The sequence below is a fragment of the Heloderma suspectum genome, chromosome 2 (assembly GCF_057233095.1).
Source record: "Heloderma suspectum isolate Gila_16-S chromosome 2, 16-S_ref, whole genome shotgun sequence".
Taxonomy (NCBI): Eukaryota; Metazoa; Chordata; class Lepidosauria; order Squamata; family Helodermatidae; genus Heloderma; species Heloderma suspectum.
In genome coordinates this window covers 46,310,296-46,332,022 of record NC_139459.1, presented here as the reverse complement: position 1 = coordinate 46,332,022, position 21,727 = coordinate 46,310,296, and the positions used below count along the sequence as shown (strand labels likewise).

Sequence of the window (21,727 nt, the reverse complement as noted above, 5' to 3'; positions counted from 1 at the left end):
TAGAGGGGAATTCCTGGCAGTTTCTGACGCTTCCCCTCTCACCTTTCTGGAAGGGAGGGTTGGGGGAAGCATACTTGACTGGGAGCTCTTACTTCAAGCTACCTTGAAGCGGTAGCTCTCCCTCACCCTTCTGTTGGGAAAAGCGTGCAGGGTAGCGGGGGAGCCTCAGGAGCTGCCATTTCAGTAAACTCAAGGTGTGTGTGTGTGTGTGTGTGTGTGTGTGAGAGAGAGAGAGAGAGAGACAGAGAGAGAGAGAGAATGGATGGAGGTGTGTGCGTGTATGTGTTTGTGTAGGGGGCGATCATCCCCACCCGATCTTTCTCTCTCTCTTTCTCTTTTTAGACTTTTAAGAGCAAAATGTTAAGAGAGAAAAAAAGTGTGGTGTGGCTCTGGCCTTAAATACCACAAGCTCTTGTCCTGCCCACCGCTGGCGTGTGGCTCCTGAAACATTACCCCCAAGGGAATTCCCTTATCTAGCAGTAATGTCTCTTCTGCAAGAGCCACTGAAATGGGCTCAATTTCAGTAAGGCTTCTGTAAGGCAAATTCTTTCTCAGTTGTGCTTTACATCCCCTTTTCCCTCCCATCTTTTTTCTTTTTTATACATCTGTCCTAATTCTGTCTATGGGGAACTGAATTTTCCACCATAAACAAACTAAAAGTGCAAAAATCAAAATAAAATCCCCAAACCCTAATACTGGAAAAACACACCCTAAAGTATTGCTTGCCTTTTCTATTTTTTTTTTCTTTTTCTTTAAAGACTACAGTATGTACTTCATACTTTTCAGAGGAAAACCAGAGGTGGCCATTGTTTGTAAAATGAATAAAAAGTGAACTTATGTAAAAGGATATAGAACAGTGAGACAAGGACAGTTAAGCAGCAATTCCAGGCCTCAAACAAATTATTTCTTTGGCATATATTTCTTTCACAGGCCACAAAATAAATACTTAGCTATAATCACAAGAGTAATGTACATTAGCTAAAATAAATGGCCAAAACTGCTACATCATATTTAAGACAATGTACAGAAAGATGGAGAGTAACAATACCAGCAGAAGCTCCAAAGTCGCATTACATCTAAAGTAGATGTATAATGCCAACCAGATGCCTGCAGAAACTGAGCTCAGTATCAAACCTGAAATACTTTTTAACAGGTTCAGCCTCTGACATTTTGACCTTATAGTCAAAATAGTGATAGCACACATACTTGGCTTTCTTTAATGTTCAAGCAGACACAACATGTGCAGCTCTTGGGGAGGGGGGGAATGTGCAGTTCTAAAGACCATTTGTGCAGTTCAAAATTCAGATAATGCAAACATCATATTATGTTAGCTGATGTAAAAAGTGACTATTAATAATGTGAAAGGTAAAGTGACTAGTCCAAACTCATCTAGAACCCTACAATGTGACACTAAGCAACAAAGCATGCACACACTCAAGGAAAATGGACAGGCGTGTTGCAGTGATGTGTGCTACGTGTGTGAATTACAATCACATATAACTGTGCAGTTCAGTTTTTTTCCTTTAAAAAGCCCCGCACATACTTCAATATTAGATTCAAAGGCTCATGGGTCTGGCAACCCTTCTTCAAATATTCTACCTGATTATGTGAATTGTAGAATACTTAAAGAGCCTCCTTCACCCCTATATTACCAAACCACTCCAAACAGCTGTCCTCCTCTTGTGTTTCATGCATGGCTAATCTGTTAAAGCATCATCAGGCTTTTGTTCCTGAAAAGCAGACGCACCAAGGCCATAATAGAAATGAGAATATTTCTCACAACTGCTGCTGCAACAAAAAAATGCTGTCTGTTTCCTGCTTAGGGTTGCTTAGTTGTTATGACTGCTTTAGTTTTGAAAATGAAGATAGGAAGGGTGTTGGAGGGTGCAATCCTATCAGGATAGGTGGCCGCCTCCAAACCTGGAGACAACCACCTATCCAATGCAGGGCAGGAGCAGCACGGAGGGGATTGTCCCCTCCGCGGTTCAGCCACCCTGCATTCACAGCTAGACAGCCAATTTCAGCTGTCTAGCTTGGGAAGTTGGAGCGGGGTGGGGGGCAGGCGCCAGACAACGCATAGGAAGTGTCGGAATGGCACGTCTGCCCTCCCCGCCCTGCCCCCAGAAATGCCCCGTTTTTGCCACTCTGCACTCCTCTTATGAGCGCAGAGCACAGAGCCAATCTGCGCTACCTATGAGGCAGCGTGGGAGGGGGTGGAGGTTGGTTCTCAGGGAACCGACTTATCCTATGGCCGTCTAGCTGCCAACTAGTGGCCATAGGATTGTGTCCTAAAGAACTGACACATAAACTTCTAGCCTCACCTAAAAGCTATTGAAGACTAAGGCTACAGTCCTACATACATTTCAACTCAGTGAGACTTATTTCCAAATAAACATGCAGAGGATCCAGTTGCACAGCTTCAGTCCTTTATATAAGATTTAACTGGGTACTAAACTGAATTCTAAGGTTTTGTGGTGGGGTTTAAACCCCTCCATTTTCAATAGCTGACATGAAATAGCTGTAAAAACAATCTGAGTTTTCTAGTGTCAAGATATATGACAGAGTAGGAACAGGATTGTATCACATGGATACATGCTTATTGTCATATGAAAGCTATCTAATGAGAATAATATCAATGGTGATTGCCATGAGCAGCCAGCCCTGCCAATTCCATTCAGCAAGAAGCACCCAACGGAGATTTAGTGCTTCTAGGGGCAACCCAAAACGAGCAGAAACACTAGTTTCTGGAATGGGGCAGGTCGGCGAAGCTTGTATAAAGGCACTGCTCACGGATGGTCAGCGTTGGATACTGCCCACAGTCTGCATGGATTAGTTGATCACAAGAGTTTTGTAAATGACAGCTCGAAAGGTTTGTCTTTCAGTGGAATAACGCAAGCAGCTAATGCTTTGCCTATAAGAGCAAACATATACTCACACAACAAATTGCTAGTACTTGCTCATTTTGCAAGCATTCACAAATACAACAGAGTGTCTTGGAAGCATGTGATTTCCATGCAGGAAATGCTGTTGATCCTTGATGCAGTTTGTCGTGTGTGATGAACACAGGCTTCACACAATTTCTTATTCAGTGTGACAAATTTTGTCTTGTTTGAAGCAGTCTGTTCATAGCAGTGTGTGCTCATGCATTTATGAGACATAATTTTGTTTATGAGAAAATCGTTTAAAAGTTGTTTCCTAGATACTTAAAAAAAAATGCTTAGCAGGAAATTCATGTTAGTCTTTCTTTTCTTGAAAAGGGAACTAAAAATGTACCAAGTGCTTTCATTTTATATCATGCCAGTAGTACAGGGGATTAATCTGAATACTCATTGATCAAACTGTGACAGCATAGCTGCCTTCAGGAGAACCAGACTAGTCGCAGTAGCAGTTGCTAATAACGTTTTTAATCTGAAGTATGCAGAGTGGTGTGGAGTAGAGACAGAAACTCCCAAATTATGAGTTTGTTTTCTTATCTGGTCAGAAAAACAAAAGGAACAATTAAGGACAATAATGCTTGAGTCCCTAGGAACAGAAATATTATAATTCAATCTGCGAAAAGCTGTCAAAAAGATATGCACACACCTTTTAATAGTGTGATTTATCTGGTAAATCTATTATGAACGTTGGAAAGGATCCAAATTATATACACAAAGCTACTCAACTGCATAAGAGAGCACCAACATCTGCTGCAATCTGCTTTAACCATCACCTTACAACGCACAGGAGGCCATGCCTGTGCAATATTTTGAAATTAATAATTCTTCATTGGCCATTCTTGAGTAATTTCAGGACAGCCTTCTAAATTAAATCCCCTTGACAGGTAAACATACAAAAGACTTTTTGCCCTAGGGGCAACCAATATTTGACAGATTTCCTATCCTGAACAGTCATACCAAAATACTGGAAATATTGGATGTATCTATGAATTTACAACCACCCTTACAAACCACAGCTCATTGACAGAACTGTGCTTTGTTCTTAAAGTGAAAGTGTCCGCTCTCACTCTCCTCCCTTCGTATGCAAAAGATGTGGAAAGGGGAGGGGGAATGCATAAGCCCAAGGCTCGCTGTAGCTTGTTCCTGATAGGACCATAATTTAGGTGATTGTCTGAATTGAGCTATTTTGTAATTGACAAAGTCATCACTTGGGAACCCTCTCTCTACATAAGAAATGAGTAAGATCAAATTAAGGGATGCTTTGCATATTGCAAAATTCATACACAGAAGGTGCTTCTGGAATTAAAGTGAGCCTTGTCTGCAGATTACAACATCTGACAATTATACATGCAGGTTTTTTGCTCCACATGCATGCACTGGGAAGCCTCACATTATTTATGTGGGAATTTCAAGTTAATCTAATACAAAAGGCACTTCTATGTATTATGTCTCAGCTAATTTGTTAACTAGCAGAAATCTAATTAATCAACTCTGGTGCATGATGTCATTTGCCCTAATTGGCCTAGGGATAGGCAGGTTGCTTACCTGTAACTGTAGTTCTTCAAGTGGTCATCTGTGCGTTCACACATATGGGTTCTGCGCCTGTGTGGAGCCTCTATTCGGGAGACTTCCATAGCTGAAGAATGCTGTTTTTGGCGGGAACTCCCGCACTGTCCCATTGCACATGTCCAAGTGGGTTCCCACCGATCTCAGTTCCTTGAGACTGTGTACATAGTCTTGGATCCAAGGAAAAAATCCTTGGCGTCAAGACCAAAAAGATACTGACACTGAATTGGGGATGGTGGGTGGTTTGTGTGAATGCACAGATGACCACTCGAAGAACTACAGTTACAGGTAAGTAACCTGCCTTTCTTTGTGGTCTCTGTGTATCACACATATGGACGATTAACAAGCCAACTTACTGGTGGTGGGTAGGTATGTCGTCATAACACTGTCGACAAAACTGTTCTTTCAAACTTGCAATCCGATCTTGCGTGCACATCCAACTTGTAGTGTTTCACAAAAGTAGATAGGGTAGACCACGTCGCAGCTTTACATAGGTCCTGCAAAGGCACCCCTCTACCAAATGCTGTAGACGTCGACATCACTCTCATCGAGTGTGCTCGAATCTGAGACAAAGTGTCTTGACCCATAAACTGGTATGCTAATTTTATGATCTGAATTATCCAAGCAGCCAGTCTTTGGGATGATACAGGTAAGCCCTTATTGGGGCCTCCATAGCAGACAAATCATCTCTGCGATTTTTAGAAAGATTCAGTTCGGGCTTTGTAAAAAGCCAGTACCCTGCGAGCATCCAGGTTATGCAGGCTTCTTTCCAACTTCAAAGAAGGTGACGAGAAGAAGGCTGGGATAACCACTTGCTGGTTTACATGAAACTCTGATACCACCTTCGGCAAGAAAGAACTGTCAGGTCAAAGAACAACCTTGTCCTTATGAAACACAGTAAAAGGACTGTTGATATGGAGGGTACACAATTCACATGCCCTCCTAGCTGAAGTGATGGCTACCAAGAAAGATACTTTCCATGAAAGTATACTAATGTCAATAGTAGCCATTGGTTCAAATGGCTTCAACTTCAAAGCCTGTAGCACCAAGGAAAGATTCCAGTCCAGTATCATCCTTCTTACAAAGGGAATCAAATTCCATAGCCCATGCAAAAATAGTTTGGCGAGTAGATGCGTAAACACAGAAGATCCTTGTATCTGCTCTCTCATTACTAATACTGCCGCAGCATATACTCTAATTGACGAATACTTAAGTCCCTTCTTAAACAAGTGATGCAGGAATGACAAAAAAATTGTAATTGGACAAGAAGAGGGGGGAAAACCCTTAGAGTCTGCAAACTTTTGGCAAGTTGCCCATTTCTTATTGTAAGAGCGATGAGTAGGGTTGCCTTGCAGAGTCCAATATCTGCTGAACTAGAGAAGGGACCGACCCAGTCAATTCCTTGAAGGAATCCTCCACACCGTCAGCTTCAATGTATGTATGTCCAGATGCCAGATTCTCCCCCGATCCTGGGAGATCAGACTCGTTATGAATAGAAGACAAATGAAGTTGCCATTGGCCATCTCTCACAGGATTGCGAACCAAGGCTGTCTCAGCCACCATGCAGCAATCAACAGGCAATTGGTCCTCCCCTTCCTGATCTTCGCTGTCACTCTCGGTAGCAGAAGAAATAGAGGAAAGCGATAGAAAAATAGTCCGCTCCAGCAAAGGAGAAATGTGTCTTCTAGTGACAAATGGCCTGCTCTTGCTCTCGAACAAAATGTCTTGCATACTGCATTCGAGGTGTTGCGAATAAGTCGACTGACAGACAGCCCCACCTTCGAAATATCTTGCATAGGAGAGAGTTCTCACTCATGGGATGTCTGGAAGTTGCAACTGAGGGAGTCCACCAAGATGTTTTCTGTCCCCACAATGTGAATTGCTGTGATGCGTATGCCCTTGGAGACCACCCAATCATAAATTTTTAGGTAGGGTCCACTAGCTTGGATGAATGAGTGCCCACCTGTTTGTTCAGATGACAAAGAAAGGAGGTCTTGTCCATCAGGAGTTTAACATGTCAGCCCTTGAGGTAAACTGCAAAAGCCTGAAGAGCCTTCCATACTGCGACACGCTCCAGAAAATTTATGTGAGCTTGATGCTCCACTGGTGATCATCAACCTTGGATTTGCAAAGGCCCACAATGAGCTCCCCACCCAGTTAGTTAGGCATCGGTGGTGAGAACTCGAGATGGAGGGAGTTGCAGAAAAAGAATCCCTCGACTGAGATTGTTGGAATCCCTTCCACCAGTGAAGGGATTGGACGATGTGGTCCAGGATTCTGAGTCTGGTTCGATGAGCGTCATTCTCATTGTGGAAAACCCAGATAAACCAGTTCTGCATGGGTCACATTCTCAATTGAGCCCACTCCACTACTGACACCATCGCTGCCATATGTCCTAACAGATGCTGGATGTTGTACGCAGAAACAAGTCTCTCACCAATTGTACTAGTTAAACTACACAGTCCCAAGGAAGATAAGCACGGCCCATAGAGGCATCCAAGAACGCCCCTATGAATTTTATAGTTTGAGTAGGGGATAAGCTGGATTTCTCCTCATTGAGACAAAGTCCTAGAGCATCGAGAAGGCTCTGAACAAAATGGACAGAATGAGTCATGGCCTCTTTGGAAATGTCAACCAGGAGCCAATTGTCTAAATACAGGTAAACTTCGATGCTCTTGAGCCAGAGATACGCGCAGACTACTGCCATACATTTTGTAAACACCCTCTGTGCCATGGCAAGGCCAAAAGGTAGCATGAGGAACTGAAACATACCTGGTCCTATGGTGAGGCAAAGGAACCTCCAGAATGACTCTTCAACTGCTATGTAGAAGTAAGCATCTTTGAGGTCCGCTGCTGCAAACCAGACGCCTTTCCGAAGGAGGAGGATTGTTGAAAGCGTAGTCATCCTGAATCTCTTGGGTGTGATAAACTCGTTTAACTTCCGCAGGTCCAAAATAGGATGAAGACTGCTGTCCCTTTTTGGAACTATGAAGTAATGGGAGAAAAAACTCTTGTTTTGCTCCTCGATGAAATACGTTGGATGGCTCCCTTCCAAAGGTGGGACTCTATCTTTACATGTAACGCTACCGATGGCAGGGTCACTCGAACGGTTCCCACTGGATGGAGAAAATTGAATTAGACCTTGTAACCGTGTCGAACAATAGCCAATACCCACTGATCCAAGGTTATTGTATGCCAGGTTGGGAGGAAGAACGAAAGACAATTGTGAAACTGTAGGCCCAGGAGGGGCTGACCAATGTGAACCAGTACTGAGTCAAAGATGCCGTTTGGAGGAGTTGTCCACCTTATTAGAGGAGATATGAAATCTCATAGCAGAATAGTGCTTCCTTCGCTGGTGCTGCTGTGGCTGGTATGGAGAGTTTGCAACTTGCTTTTGATAGTATGAAGGCTGCTGTCTAAACCAACAGCGAGGTCTGTATGTCTGTTGCTGTTGAGGTTGTCCGATTTCTATCTTCTTAGCTGTTGTTCTGGCCTTCTGCACAGAGTCCATCTGGTCATCCATCTTAGAATTAAATAGGGCTTCTCCATCAAAAGGTAAGTCCTCAATTCTAGAACAGGCCTCAGGTGTTAGTCCCGTGGACTGGAGCCACGCATGTCTTCTCAGTGCCACTGAAACCACCACTGACTTCGCGCTGCAATCCGCTTGATGATGAGTGGTGTTGATTTGTTGGTGTGAGAGTCTAACTGCCTCTGCCTGGAATACTCCGGCTAATTCCCTCTGATCTACAGCAAGTAAACACATAGGGAATCCATCTTCTCCCACAAAAATAGTTGATAATGGGACATCATGGCTTGGTAGTTAGCAAAGCGGAGTCACAATGCTGCTGATGAGTAAAATCTCCATCCCATAAGGTCGTGTCTGAGTCCTTCTTTATCAACAGGGGACTCATGAGAGTGTTTCGATCGTCCCTGAGCAGATCCAACTATTACTGAATTGGGACGTGGGTGTGAAAAAAGGAATACGGCATCCTTGTCTTGCACCTTGTACACTGATTCTAATCTTTTAGATGTAGGGGCCATTGAAGACAGGGCAGACCACATTTGTTTCACCGTTTGAAGAAGGGTCAGTAGGAACGGGATCGTTACCAGTACTAAAGACTTGGAATACACCACATCAAAGACTGGATCATGGACCTTTTCTGTCAGCTGTTGCACCTCTATGCCCAACGATTGCGCCATTTGTAGAACTTGTTCTGAAAAATGGCCCATATCCTCCAGAGGAGAAGCTCTATCTCAAGCACCCACCACATCATCTGGATAAGAGATAGACAGTGGAACAGAGGAATAGGATGAAGAATCCGACTGATAATCTTCCGCTGAGTCATGAGTCTTTTTGAGCAGCAGACTTCAAATGTTCACTTTGTTCCTGCACCAGTGGGGTTGGTAAAGGAAGACTTAGAGGCCTCCTATCCATGTTGTATTTAGCCAGTTGTAAAGAGGTGGAGCACAGAGGCACTGGCAGCTGAGAAACTTCAGTCTCTGGAGGGCATGAAACAGAAGCTGATGGACGAGATCTGTATTGAGGAGAAGCTGCTCCTAAATATCTCACACAATTGTAGAACAGATCATTGTCTCTTCTTTATGACCAGTCATTACATTGATAATACCTCAAGGGAGGCACAGACCAGCCCAAGTATCAATCCCACTCCTGCTGAGGACAGCATGGTCTACTACAGTAAACGTCATCATAACAATGAAGGGGTGACTGGTACAATGCGACAGGATCCCCATAAGCCATCGAAGTATGTGGTCTCCCATATCAAGAGGCTTATAATCCTTGGTCACAGTATTGTGCCTCCAGAGAATGGGAGCATTGGTCCTGAGGACTGAGATTGGGTCCATGTCAAATGAGGGAAAAATCTCTAATCTCCCCTTCCGAGACCGCAGACAGAGGACCCAATGGTATGGTGGCAGTCACTATCGAAGGCAAGGCCGGGATCGGTGAATACAAAAGAGGTGGGGGAATAGGGATCCCCGACTCTGATGGTGTTAGTGGAGTCCCTTTAACCTAATTTTTCTTCCTGTTTTTAGGCACAGCCTCCATCGCTGGCTTAGTGCACTTGGCTGTTTTGGATATTTTCTTAGCCACCGAAACTGCCAGTGAATGGCCAGGAGTAGGTGAGTCTGCTCTCTCCACCTCAGATGAGGATCGAGGAGGAAAGGCTAAGTCAGAGATTGGCACCTTCTTAGCTCCTGTGGCATCCAAATGAGATCTGGACTTCTGGATGTCAACTGCTTAAAGAGCCTTTTGCCACAAAATTGCCTTAAGTCTATCAGAACAATTTTTACAGGCTTGCTTGAAGAAAGATTGGCAATGGCAGGAGGTCTTCACGACGTGAGTCTCCTCAAGACAAAGGAAGCATAAAGAATGGCCGTCAGATGGTGGCAATTTGCTGCCACAGCGTACGAAATTTCTGAAGGGGGCCTTCAATGCCATATGCTGATAGGATGAGAAAAAAAGAAATACTAACTAATCTAACCTACGTTTTTTATATAGTAAAAAAGCAAAAACAGTGAGAAGAAGTCAGAAAAAACAAACAGACAAAGCGAAAAGAAAAAACCTCATCAATCTAATCCTAGAAAAAACGGATGAAGTTCCTGGAGAGGCAACCATAATGGCAGTCGAAAAGAAACTGAGGAGATTGGCAGGAACCCACTTGGGCATGTGCAGTGGGACGGTGGGGGAGGGTTCCTGCCAAAAACAGGATTCTTCAGCTATGGAAGTTTCCTAAATAGAGGCTCCGCGCAGGCACAGAGCCCCTATGTGTGATGCACAGAGACCACGAAGAAGAACTGGAGGTATGGTCTTGTTACCAAGGTGGGATGGGCTAGGTTTAAAAAGAGGTAAAAACCGAACTAACAGGCTGGACTTCATGGCCCTAACTTTATGGAGAAGGATAATATAGGGGTGTCCCTTGCCATAACTCTTTGCCCTCTCTGTAGAGAGTTAGGTGATCTGCTTGAGGAACAACCAATGAATTAAGGGCATAGCCATAAATGACAAAAAGATAAAATAAGGTGAACCTGATTGTTAATCATGTGGCTCTATAAACATCAAATTCTAATGAGGCCCTTAGTGCTGCCTTGGAGAAACTGGCACCTTGTGGAAGAATCTCAAGATTCTGGATGAATTATGAAAATCCTCAATCCCAGGTTCAATCCTTTACATCTCAAGATAGGGCAGGAAAAACTCTGGAGAGCCATGCCAGTCAGTATCAACAATACTGGAGTAGATGGATCAATGGTCTAATTCAGTATTTTGGTTCCTATGCATAAAACTCCTTTTTATATTTTCCACTGAACACATAGAGGATGGAGGCAGAACGAGTGGAGGGGAGATATGATAGCACTCTTCAAGTACTTGAAAGGTTGTCACAGAGAAGAAGGCCAGCATCTCTTCTCGATCATCCCAGAGTGCAGGACACGGAATAATGGGCTCAAGTGACAGGACGCCAGATTCCGGCTGAACATCAGGAAAAACTTCCTGACTGTTAGAGCAATACAACAGTGGAACCAATTACCTAGAGAAGTAGTGGGCTCTCCCACACTGGAGGCATTCAAGACGAGCCATCTTCAGGGATGCTCTGACTTGGATTCCTGCATTGAGCAGGGGGTTGGACTCGATGGCCTTGTAGGCCCCTTCCAACCCTACTATTCTATGGACACAATCCCATTACTCTTTCTATACATTCAATATATGTGTCGAAGAAAGGTATGAAAACAGCTACTAATACTTTGTAATCAACCTTATACTGTAACCCACTAATCATATTTTGACTTCTTAGTTTTGTTTCTTGTTTTACGTAGTCATTGATTTATCCTTATGTTTTCTTCTTGTTTTACCATTTGTCATTTAATTTTGTATTGGTAATCAATACAGATTAAAGCTAAAAAAACCTAGGGCGGGAAGCTTGCTCTCTTCCTTCTTTCTCTCCATGTGCTGGATGTTACCTGATGACTGAGTGAGAAACACATGCTTGGGATGAAGCTGTTCCAATTTAGGGGTGGCCTAGAAGCCATATGGTCAGTGCCATCTTGCAGTCTTTGAAATGGCTTGAAGAAAAGACTTTAACAATGTGTCAGTTTTGAAGCCTTTCTTGGCAATTCTAGTCTAGCTAAACAATAAAAAGTAATCCCTCTGGGCAATCTTTTTGGCCCCAAGGCCACATGCAGTACCAGATGGTGGGCTGGGACTGGGAGCCACACATACATGTACACATGTGGTCACTGATTGGGGGGGGGACGGAATTAAAGGGCTTCACCACATGAGACTAAAATCCCATGTCCTTATTGGGGCTTCTGCTTCTGGATTCTTTGTGGGATTAAGAGCAGCTACTTTACACAGGCTAACACGTACTGCTTTTATTTCTTGGCAAGTTCTATATGTTTCATTTTACAGCCACTAGATGGCGCTGCTGTTATAGCACCATTACAGATGTACACCCAGCAAGTAAACCACTTCATACTGATCCCCAGAGAAAATTTGGACTTTCCCCATGCTTTACAAAGCCAGGATAAAGGTAATAAACCATGGGAGAGGCCCTGGAGGTTGATGGCGTCATGTAAAGGACCCACAAATTTTCATGAGTAGCCAATCTTGATTGTACAATATAAGCCTGATCCTTGATGTAGATTGCTGTTTCTCCACCGCTATTCAGATTGATCCAGATTGCTCTTTCTTGGGATTGCTGGGAGGGGGCAAAGTTAAAGCCTCTCCACACTCCACCCTGGTCATCTTGATCAAGATTATTGACTCAGTGCTTCTAATACTATCAGAACAACAGTCTTTTCCCTGCTGCCCAGCTGATGGCTGATTGGCTGGGCAGCATGGAAAAGTGGATAAGGCTCCCCAGGACTCTGGTGGGCTGCATGGAGGGTGGCCTGTGGGTTGCCCACATATACCCTAAATAATAGCATAATTCACCTTTAATGTTGTTTCTGTCTACATCTTCTCTAGAATAAAACACCTTTATTTAATATGAGTTGTATATTGCTTATTATGATTGTGCCCATGTTTTATGAAACAGACTGCCTAGATTGCTGGTACACACTTGATTTTTTAAAGAAGGGCCTTGTGCATGATTTAGCAATATTCTTTCTAGTTTTATTGATTGGAATATTGAATCTCAAATTGTACCTTCTCCCATTATGCTCATCATTGCTAAGCAGGCCTGTGCCCTGTAAGACATTGCCGGGGTACACATATGTAAGCCACTCTGAGCTCTTCAGAGGAAGAGCAGGGCAGAAGTTAATAATAATAATAACAAGAACAACAACAACATCAACAACAACAACAACAACAAACCTAGATAGTTTAACAATCAGGCATACTAGGATAAACTTCTCATGGCCCCACCACTGAATGACCAACACTCCAGCTTTCATTCTAAAATTCTAAGTCTCTAACCAACATGATCGCTAACCAGGGGAAGCATTGAAATATGCAGGGATGACTCTACTTAAGCCTCAGATGAGTCCCACTCTTCAGTTCTTACAAAAACTCATCTGTCCTATGGCTACTGTTCTCATCCTCCTGCTTCTACTATTCATTTATCCCAAATACTCAATCCCCTCACCCACCCACCCATCTCAGCATATTTTTTGTTCTCTTCAGCAAAATTTCAAGTTGCTTCTTAGAGCACTATGGTAATATCCTAATAGGACATTAATGTATTACTGGGAGCATCACTACCAGTTTAGTCTGAGATCTGTTCACCTGTACATGTTGATGAAGAACGCATTTTGGCCCGCTACAGTGTGACATTTGATGTCAATAGCTCACATTTATTTATTTAGAAGACTTATGTTCCATCTTCCTGCTTGCTTTTAAAAATTGTATTTATCGGGCAGTAAAGGAGTGCACAGTGCATCTCTTTTGCCTTTCACATTGGTAAAGTGATCATTTTGTCCTTGACTACTGCCATATTCTTTCTTTATATCTGCTACCTTGATTATACTTTTAAAAGTGCCACTCCCTGGATCAAGATTTAAAATGAAAAATTCACTGGTCAGTAAGGAAGCGTAGCCTTTTGTCAATGTTATTTGCAATATTGTACCATAGTAAATATGAAGCAGAAGAGCAGAAAGCATATTGTTAAGAGTTCTAAATTTAATTAAATCATAAAGACACAGAATGGCCACTTCCTTATGCCCCTCAAAGCAGTGCAACTGCCCTTCTGCAGCGTGGCTGCTGAACCAGGTAGGGTACAATCCTAGGCCAGCAGGTGTGTGATTATAGACTAAGGACACAATGCTATGCCATTTGAAGGAGCGCTCTGATGTCAGAGCACACCAAACATCCAATACTCTGCCGGCAAACACCTGGTAGATGCCCAGCAGAGCAGAAGGAGCGACGGAGGTGATTTTCACTTCTCTGTCCTCCTTGTTTTTTTCCTCTAGACAGGTGTCTGAGCCTATCTAGAGAGGTTGCACTCTCAGGGGTGGAGTTGAATCAGGAGAGGCCACAGGATACTGTAGAGACTGGCCTCTCCTCTCCGCGCCCACCAGAACACCCTCTGTTTGCCTCCCCAAAGTATAACTACTTTTGCAACCTCGGGAAGAAGCTGCCACAGTTCTTTCTGTGGTGGCTGCAAGTGGGTGAGGGGAGGGATTGGAACTCAGAGTCCCCCCTCACCGAGGTTGTAAGAGTGTCTACAGCCTTGGCATGGGGATCTGAAAAATCCTATGGTCCTTGGGATGCTATTCTACGGACCATAGGATTGCTCTCTTAGCTGTTTACTCCTACATGCTCATAGCATTACACAGAAGAACAATTTTTTGAAGCTGACAGGACACAGAAAACTAAGATGATCAACAGGATGGAGTGCCTTCCCTCTGGGGAATGGCTAAAGCATTTTTAATTTAGAAAAGATGACTAAGGGAAAACATGATAGAGGTTTATAAAATTAGGAATGGAATGGAGAAAACGGACAGAGAACTATTTTTCTCCCTTTTTCATTATAACACTGATTTAGGACAGGCAAAAAGAAGTTCTCCATACAACACGTAATTATGGAAATAACGATTATAGGATGGCCACTAGCTTTACAAAAGGGCAGGACAACTTTATGAAGGTTAAGTTTATCAACAGGTATTAGACATCATAGCTAAGTGGAACTTCCATGTCCAGAGGTAGTATTCTTCTGAATATGAGATGTACAACAGGACATGGTCATTTATTTATTATACATTATATTCCAACTTTCTTCTATGAACTCAGGGTGGCATACATAGGGCTTCCAAGCAGTCCCCCATGCAGGTACAGACCAAACTCAGACAAGCTTAGCTTCAGCAAGATTGCTACATCATGTGCTGAGATCTCCATGTCCCATTAGTAAGATTCCCAGAAGCATTTGGCTGGCTGCTGTTAGAAAAAAGGGCTGGATTCAGATTTAGCCATATTTAATGTAGAACCACTGGAATTGGTTAGTCATGACTAACTTAAGTCCCATTTATTTCAATGGATTCAACCCTGAATGTCAGATTAAATGGACTCACAAGTCTTCTATAAACTTCAAAGCAGTATGTTGATGACTAGCATGACTGATTTTTTTTTAAAACGCATTCATATGCATTTCCTTTATCCATATGGCCGCTAGACACTATCTAGAGGGCCATAGGATTTTTTGGTTTCTGGAAACCAAGCTCAGAGCCAGGGCTCCAAGCTTGGTTCCCAGAAACCTCATTCCGTGCCTCTCCCCTGTCCCCTCATAGCTGGTACGGTTCTTTCCATGCTGGCTTCTTCTCCATGTTCCATGAATGGAGTGCAGAGAGGGCAAAAAGGGGGCAGTCCTGGGGGCGGGGAGGGAAAGAGACCATGGAAGTATCTTTACAAAGCTTCCTATGTGCCGTGCAGCCTCCCCCACTCCAATGTCCCTGGCTAGACGCGCGCAATCACGCATCTAGCCGAAAATGCAGGGAGGCCAGAGCATGGAGGAGAGGATTGCCTCTGTGCTCTGGCCGCCTTACATTGGATAGGTGTCAGCCTCCAAGTTCGGAGGCTGATGTCTATCTCCATAGGATTGTGCCCTAAAACTTCTACATACATCATTTTTTTTATTTTTATTTTATTGCATTTATACCCCGCCTTTTTTCCTCTTGCAAGGAACCCAAGGCAGCTTACATAATCCTCCTCCTCTCCATTTTATCCTCACAACAACAACCCTGTGAGGTGGGTTGGGCTGAGAGTCTGTGACTGGCCCAAAGTCAGTCAGTGAGCTTCCATGGCCGAGTGGGGACTAGAACCCGGATCTCCCAGCTCCTAGTCCAACACTCTCACCACTACACCACACTGGCTGTAAATTACACATTTACAGCTGGCTGATCTGGTATATAAATAATAATTTTGCAGTAGAAATTGAGGATACTGACTAATTAATCAGATCAATCCAGAATCCAATACTAAAACAAAACAAATGTCAAACAAATGAGGTATGTGGAATCACTCTGATCCTCAAATTCTTTGTAGGTGTTAAAGATAGGATTAATTAGTGGAGCATGTTGAGGATCAAGCTACCTATCAAAACAACTTCATGTACTGAAAGAATTCCTCTGGCAAGCAAAAAGAAACAGTGCTGCAGAAATATATAAATATTTGGACTTGTTCGGCAGAGATCACAGAATCATAGAATCATAGAATAGTTGGGTTGGAAGAGGCCTATAAGACCATCGAGTCCAACCCCCTGCTCAATGCAGGAATCCAAGTCAAAGCATCGATGATGTGCAACATTTATTTGCAAACACAAGAATAGTTTCATAAATACTATATAGCTCTGAAAATGTTTCAGACTTACTTTATTTAACTTTATAAAATGTTTCAGTCCAGCTTCCAGAGGATTGGTGTCACAATTCATCTGTTTGAAAGAAGATGGAATATTATATCTAATCACCATGATAACCACTAGGTGGCACATTTCCTTCACGTCCTTTGAATTTCTCATATTGTTTTCCAATTATTTATTTTGTCCAGTGAGTAAAATCGCTGTTTTGCTAAAGGATTGTAATTCTTAGTGACATTTGTATAACACTGCTCCTAATCCAAAATGCAAGTACATATTTCCTCAGTATCTACGTTCAAAAGAAAAAAAAAAGAAATGTTCATCTTGCAAAACAAAAATAAGAGGCTCCCATTTTTGAAGAAGTGTAATAATAGACTATTTACTTGCAAATCTACCTCTCTATCACTTGTTTCATGGAGAACAGATGATCAGCAGCAGGAGGGATGCCTCAACTATTCTCCTCGTTTTCAACAGCAAGGATGGTGGGGTGGAATTCCTCAGTGGGACTGAATTGGGATACCCTCTGGATGGCTACAGAGAAACTTGTGAGTGAGGAGAGAATAGTCTGCATTTTGAAGGACCTATTGTCATAATAATATTAGAGAGCTACCAGCCCAAAGGATAAAGCGCTCCGTAGTCAGAGGTACCAGATCATCCTATGCCCTGCTGGGCTGTTGCCAGCAGAGTGGGAGGAACGGCAGAGACTATTTTTGCCTCTCTATCCTCCTTAATCCCCTTCATGGATCACTGCCTTGTTGTGGCGAAGGGGTTTGCGTAACTCAGTGAAGCCATAAGCTATGCCGTGCAGGGCCACCCAAGACGGACAGGTCATGGCAGAGAGTTCTGACAAAATGTGGTCCACTGGAGAAGGAAATGGCAACCCACTCCAGTATTCCTGCCAAGAAAACCCCATGGAACGTATCACAAGGCTAAAAGAGATGACGCCGGAAGATGAGCCCCTCAGGTCGGAAGGTGTCCAATATACTACTGGGGAAGAGCAGAGGGTATTTCCAAGTAGCGCCAGAAAGAGTGAAGCAGCTGGGCCAAAGCTGAAACGACACTCAGCTGTGGATGTGTCTGGTGGTGAAAAGAAAGTCCGATGCTGTAAAGAACAATATTGTTTAGGAACCTGGAATGTCAGATCAATGAATCAAGGTAAGCTGGAGGTGGTCAAACATGAGATGGCAAGATTGAACATCGACATCTTGGGAATCAGCCAACTAAAATGGACAGGCATGGGCAAATTTAATTCAGGTGACCATTATATCTACTACTGTGGGCAAGAATCCCTTAGAAGAAATGGAGTAGCACTCATTGTCAACAAAAGGGTGGGAAAAGCAGTACTGGGGTACAATCTCAAAAATGATAGAATGATCTCAGTACGAATCCAAGGCAAACCATTCAGCATCACAGTAATTCAAGTCTATGGCCCAACTACTGAGGCCGAAGAAGCTGAGGTTGATTGGTTCTATGAAGACCAACAACACCTTCTAGAACTAACACCAAAAAAAGATGTCCTCTTCATCATAGGGGATTGGAATGCTAAAGTAGGAAGTCAAGAAATCACCAGCATAACAGGCAAGCATGGCCTTGGTGTACAAAATGAAGCAGGACAAAGGCTAATAGAGTTTTGCCAAGAGAACATGCTGATCATAGCAAACATTCTTTTCCAACAGCACAAGAGGCAACTCTACACATGGACATCACCAGATGGTCAATATCGAAATCAGATTGATTATGTACTTTGCAGCCAAAGATGGAGAAGCTCCATACAGTCAGTAAAAACAAGACCTGGAGCTGACTGTGGCTCAGATCATGAGCTGCTTCTTGCAAAATTTTGGCTTAAATGGAAGAACGTAGGGAAAACCACTAAACCATTCAGGTATGACCTAAATCATAACCCTTATGAATTTACAGTGGAGGTGAGGAATAGATTTCAGGGATTAGACCTGATAGACAGAGTGCCTGAGGAACTATGGACGGCGGTCTGTAACATTGTTCAGGAGGCAGCAACTCAATCCATCCCAGAGAAAAAGAAATGCAAGAAAGCAAAGTGGCTGTCTGATGAGGCTTTACAAGTAGCTGAGGAAAGAAAGGAAGCGAAAAGCAAGGGAGAAAGGGGAAGATATATCCAACTGAATACAGAGTTCCAGAGAATAGCAAGGAGAGACAAGAAGGCCTTCTTAAATTAACAGTGCAAAGAAATCAAGGAAAACAATAGAATGGGAAAGACTAGAGATCTTTTCAAGAAAATCAGAGATCTCAAGGGAACGTTTTGTGCAAAGACGGGCATGATAAAGGACAAAGAAGGCAGGGACCTAACAGAAGCAGATGAGATTAAGAAGAGGTGGCAAGAATACACAGAAGAACTATACAGGAAAGATCTGAATGTCCCTTATAGCCATGATAGTGCGGTCACTGAACTTGAGCTGGACATCCTAGAAAGTGAAGTCAAGTGGGCCTCAGGAAGCATTAGTAACAACAAAGCTAGCGGATATAACAGTATTCCAGCTGAGCTATTTACAATCCTAAAAGATGATGCTGTTAAAGTGCTGCACTCAATATGCCAACAAATTTGGAACACTCAGCAGTGGCCACAAGACTGGAAAAGGTCAGTTTACATTCCAATTCCAAAGAAGGGCAATGCCAAAGAGTGTTCAAACTACCGTACAATTGCGCTCATTTCACATGCCAGCAAGGTGATGCTCAAAATCCTACAAGCTAGGCTTCAGCAGCACGTGAACCGAGAACTACCGGAAGTACAAGTGGGGTTTCGAAGAGGCAGAGGAACTAGAGATCAAATCGCCAACATTCGCTGGATCATGGAGAAAGCAAGAGAATTCCCGAAAAACGTCTATTTCTGCTTCATTGACTACACTAAAGCCATTGATTGTGTGGATCACAACAAACTCTGGCAAATTCTTAAAGAGATGGACGTACCAGACCACCTTACCTGTCTCCTGAGAAACCTGTATGAGGGTCATGAAGCAACAGTAAGAACCCAACATGGAACAACCTATTGGTTCCAAATTGGGAAAGGAGTACGACAAGGCTGTATATTGTCGCTCTGCTTATTTAATTTATATGCAGAGTATATCATGAGAAACGGTGGGTTGGATGAATCACAGGTCGGAATTAAGATTGCCGGGAGAATTATCAACAACCTCAGATATGCAGACGTTACCACCCTAATGGCAGAAAGCGAAGAGGATCTAAAGAGCCTCTTTTGAGGGTGAAAGTGGAGAGTGCAAAAGCTGGTTTGAAACTCAACATTAAAAAAAACGAAGATCAAGGCATCTGGCCCCATCACTTCCTGGCATATAGAAGGGGAAGAAATGGAAGCAGTGACAGATTTTACTTTCTTGGGCTCCAAGATCACTGCAGACGGTGACTGTAGCCATGAAATTAAAAGACACTTGCTCTTTGGGAGGAAAGCTATGGCACACCTAGACAGCATAGTAAGAAGCAGAGACATCACCTTGCTGACAAAGGTTCGTATAATCAAAGCTATGGTTTTCCCAGTAGTTATGTATGGCTGTGAGAGCTGGGATATAAAGAAGGCTGAGCGCCGAAGAATTTATTCTTTTGAACTGTGGTGCTGGAGAAGACTCTTACGAGTCCCCTGGACTGCAAGGTCAAATCAGTCCATCCTAAAGGAAATCAACCCTGACTGCTCATTGGAAGGACAGATACTGAAGCTGAAGCTCAAATATTTTGGCCACCTGATGCGAAGAGAAAAGTCACTGGAAAAGACCCTGATGCTGGGAAAGATTGAAGGCAAAAGGAGAAGGGGATGGCAGAGGACGAGATGGCTAGATAGCATCACTGATGCAATGAATATGAACTTGAGCACACTCCAGGAGAGAGCAGAGGACAGGAAGGCCTGGCATGCTATGGTCCATCGGGTCATGAAGAGTCAGACACGACTTAATGACTGAACAACGAACAATCCTCCTTAAAAGCATTTTGCATTGGGTGGGCATCGAAGGCCACCTAACTTACTTTCTCTGCTGTGGATGGGCTGAAAGGCCGCTGGACCTAGCAGATCCATGGTCTTTCCCCTCCCCGCCTACTGGCACCGCCACAACACTCCAATTTCTTCCCTTCCCAAGGTCGGAATTCTCACCTTGGGAAAGAGCTGCTGCAGAGCTTCCAGAGAAGTGGGTAAAGGACTGCAGCCTGAAATGCTATATAGGAAAACTCCACACTACAGCATTTTGTTGCAGGTCCTACTTCTTTGTTTTCATTCTTTTTATTTGTCTAGTTCAGGGGTATGGAACTTATTTCAGCCCAAGGGCTGGATTCAATTTTACAGAAGTTCTTGCAGGTTGCATTCCCGTGGTGGGCAGGGCCAAAGGCAAAGTGACTGGGGTAGGGGCAAAAGGGTGGGGCCAAAAATATTTTTTAAAATACCAGCATATTGTCGTTTAAGGCACTTTCTGCCAGGAACAAAACCTTAGCGAGAGGCATTTGAACCTTTTAGAATAGGGAAAAAAATTCACAACAGCAGAAAAACCACCAAATGATTGCTGGTTGGGGGAAAGGTGAAGGGCCATTGCTATTTGGGAAACACTAGAGGGCTGGATTGGGATCCCAGGCGGGTCAGATCAGGCTTCCAGGCCTGAGGGCATCCCTACATCAATGTCAGTGGCTGTTTCCCTGCAGCTCTAGACACACTTACTTGGGAGTAAGCCCCACTGAATTTAATGGGGTGCTCTGAATCAATAGAGGATGTTGATTCCGAGCTTGGTGGGGTGGGGGATCAGATCTGTCCCTGTTGCAGGGAGGCATTTTACTCTCTTCGCCCTCTGATCAGCGATCAAGAGACACATGGTTTGAATCAAGGAAAGTTCTTCCTCAGCAAGTTTATGGCACTAGGCCAGCATTACACATTGCTGATATGGCACCATTAACTTTTATTACAAGTTTATCTCTGATCTTTTTGAAAGCGCAGTAAAGGGGAAAATGTGTGCGAGGCGTCCTGGAGGTTGACGACATAATGTAAAGAGCCCACAAAATTCCATGAGTGACCAATCATGACCGTGCAATAAATTGCTCATGTAGAGACACCCCGCCCCTGGTCTAGTCATCCCATGCTATATATTCTCTGTGGAAAAAGCAAGCACCAGTAAGGCTTTCTCTATAGGCTTTCCCCATTATCTTCCCCTACAGCAATATCCATTTTTGAACCTTTTGTTGAGTTGTATTTTTAAAAATCATTTGGAGGCTATGAGCTCAGTCTCTCTCACAATGAAGAGTACATTTATCCAACATATTATTGAAAGGACTGGGGGAACAAACAAAAGAAGAGGTAGCTATCCCTATCTAGTCTGTGACGAGATATTATACTAATGTTTTTTAAAGAGACTAAGGGAGCAATCCTATCTAGACAGGCAGCCATCTCAAAACTCGGAGGTGACCACCTAT

General features: G+C 43.4%; 1 protein-coding gene across 1 annotated transcript in view; it reads right to left on the bottom strand.

Annotated features, from left to right (window-relative positions):
- DMGDH (dimethylglycine dehydrogenase) overlaps positions 1 to 21,727 on the bottom strand; it is a 99,770-nt gene that overhangs the window by 22,450 nt on the left and 55,593 nt on the right. Inside the window, exon 14 of the mRNA XM_084833397.1 lies at positions 16,316 to 16,375. Coding sequence (XP_084689523.1) covers positions 16,316 to 16,375 — 60 coding nt within the window. The remainder of the gene's footprint in view (positions 1 to 16,315; positions 16,376 to 21,727) is intronic.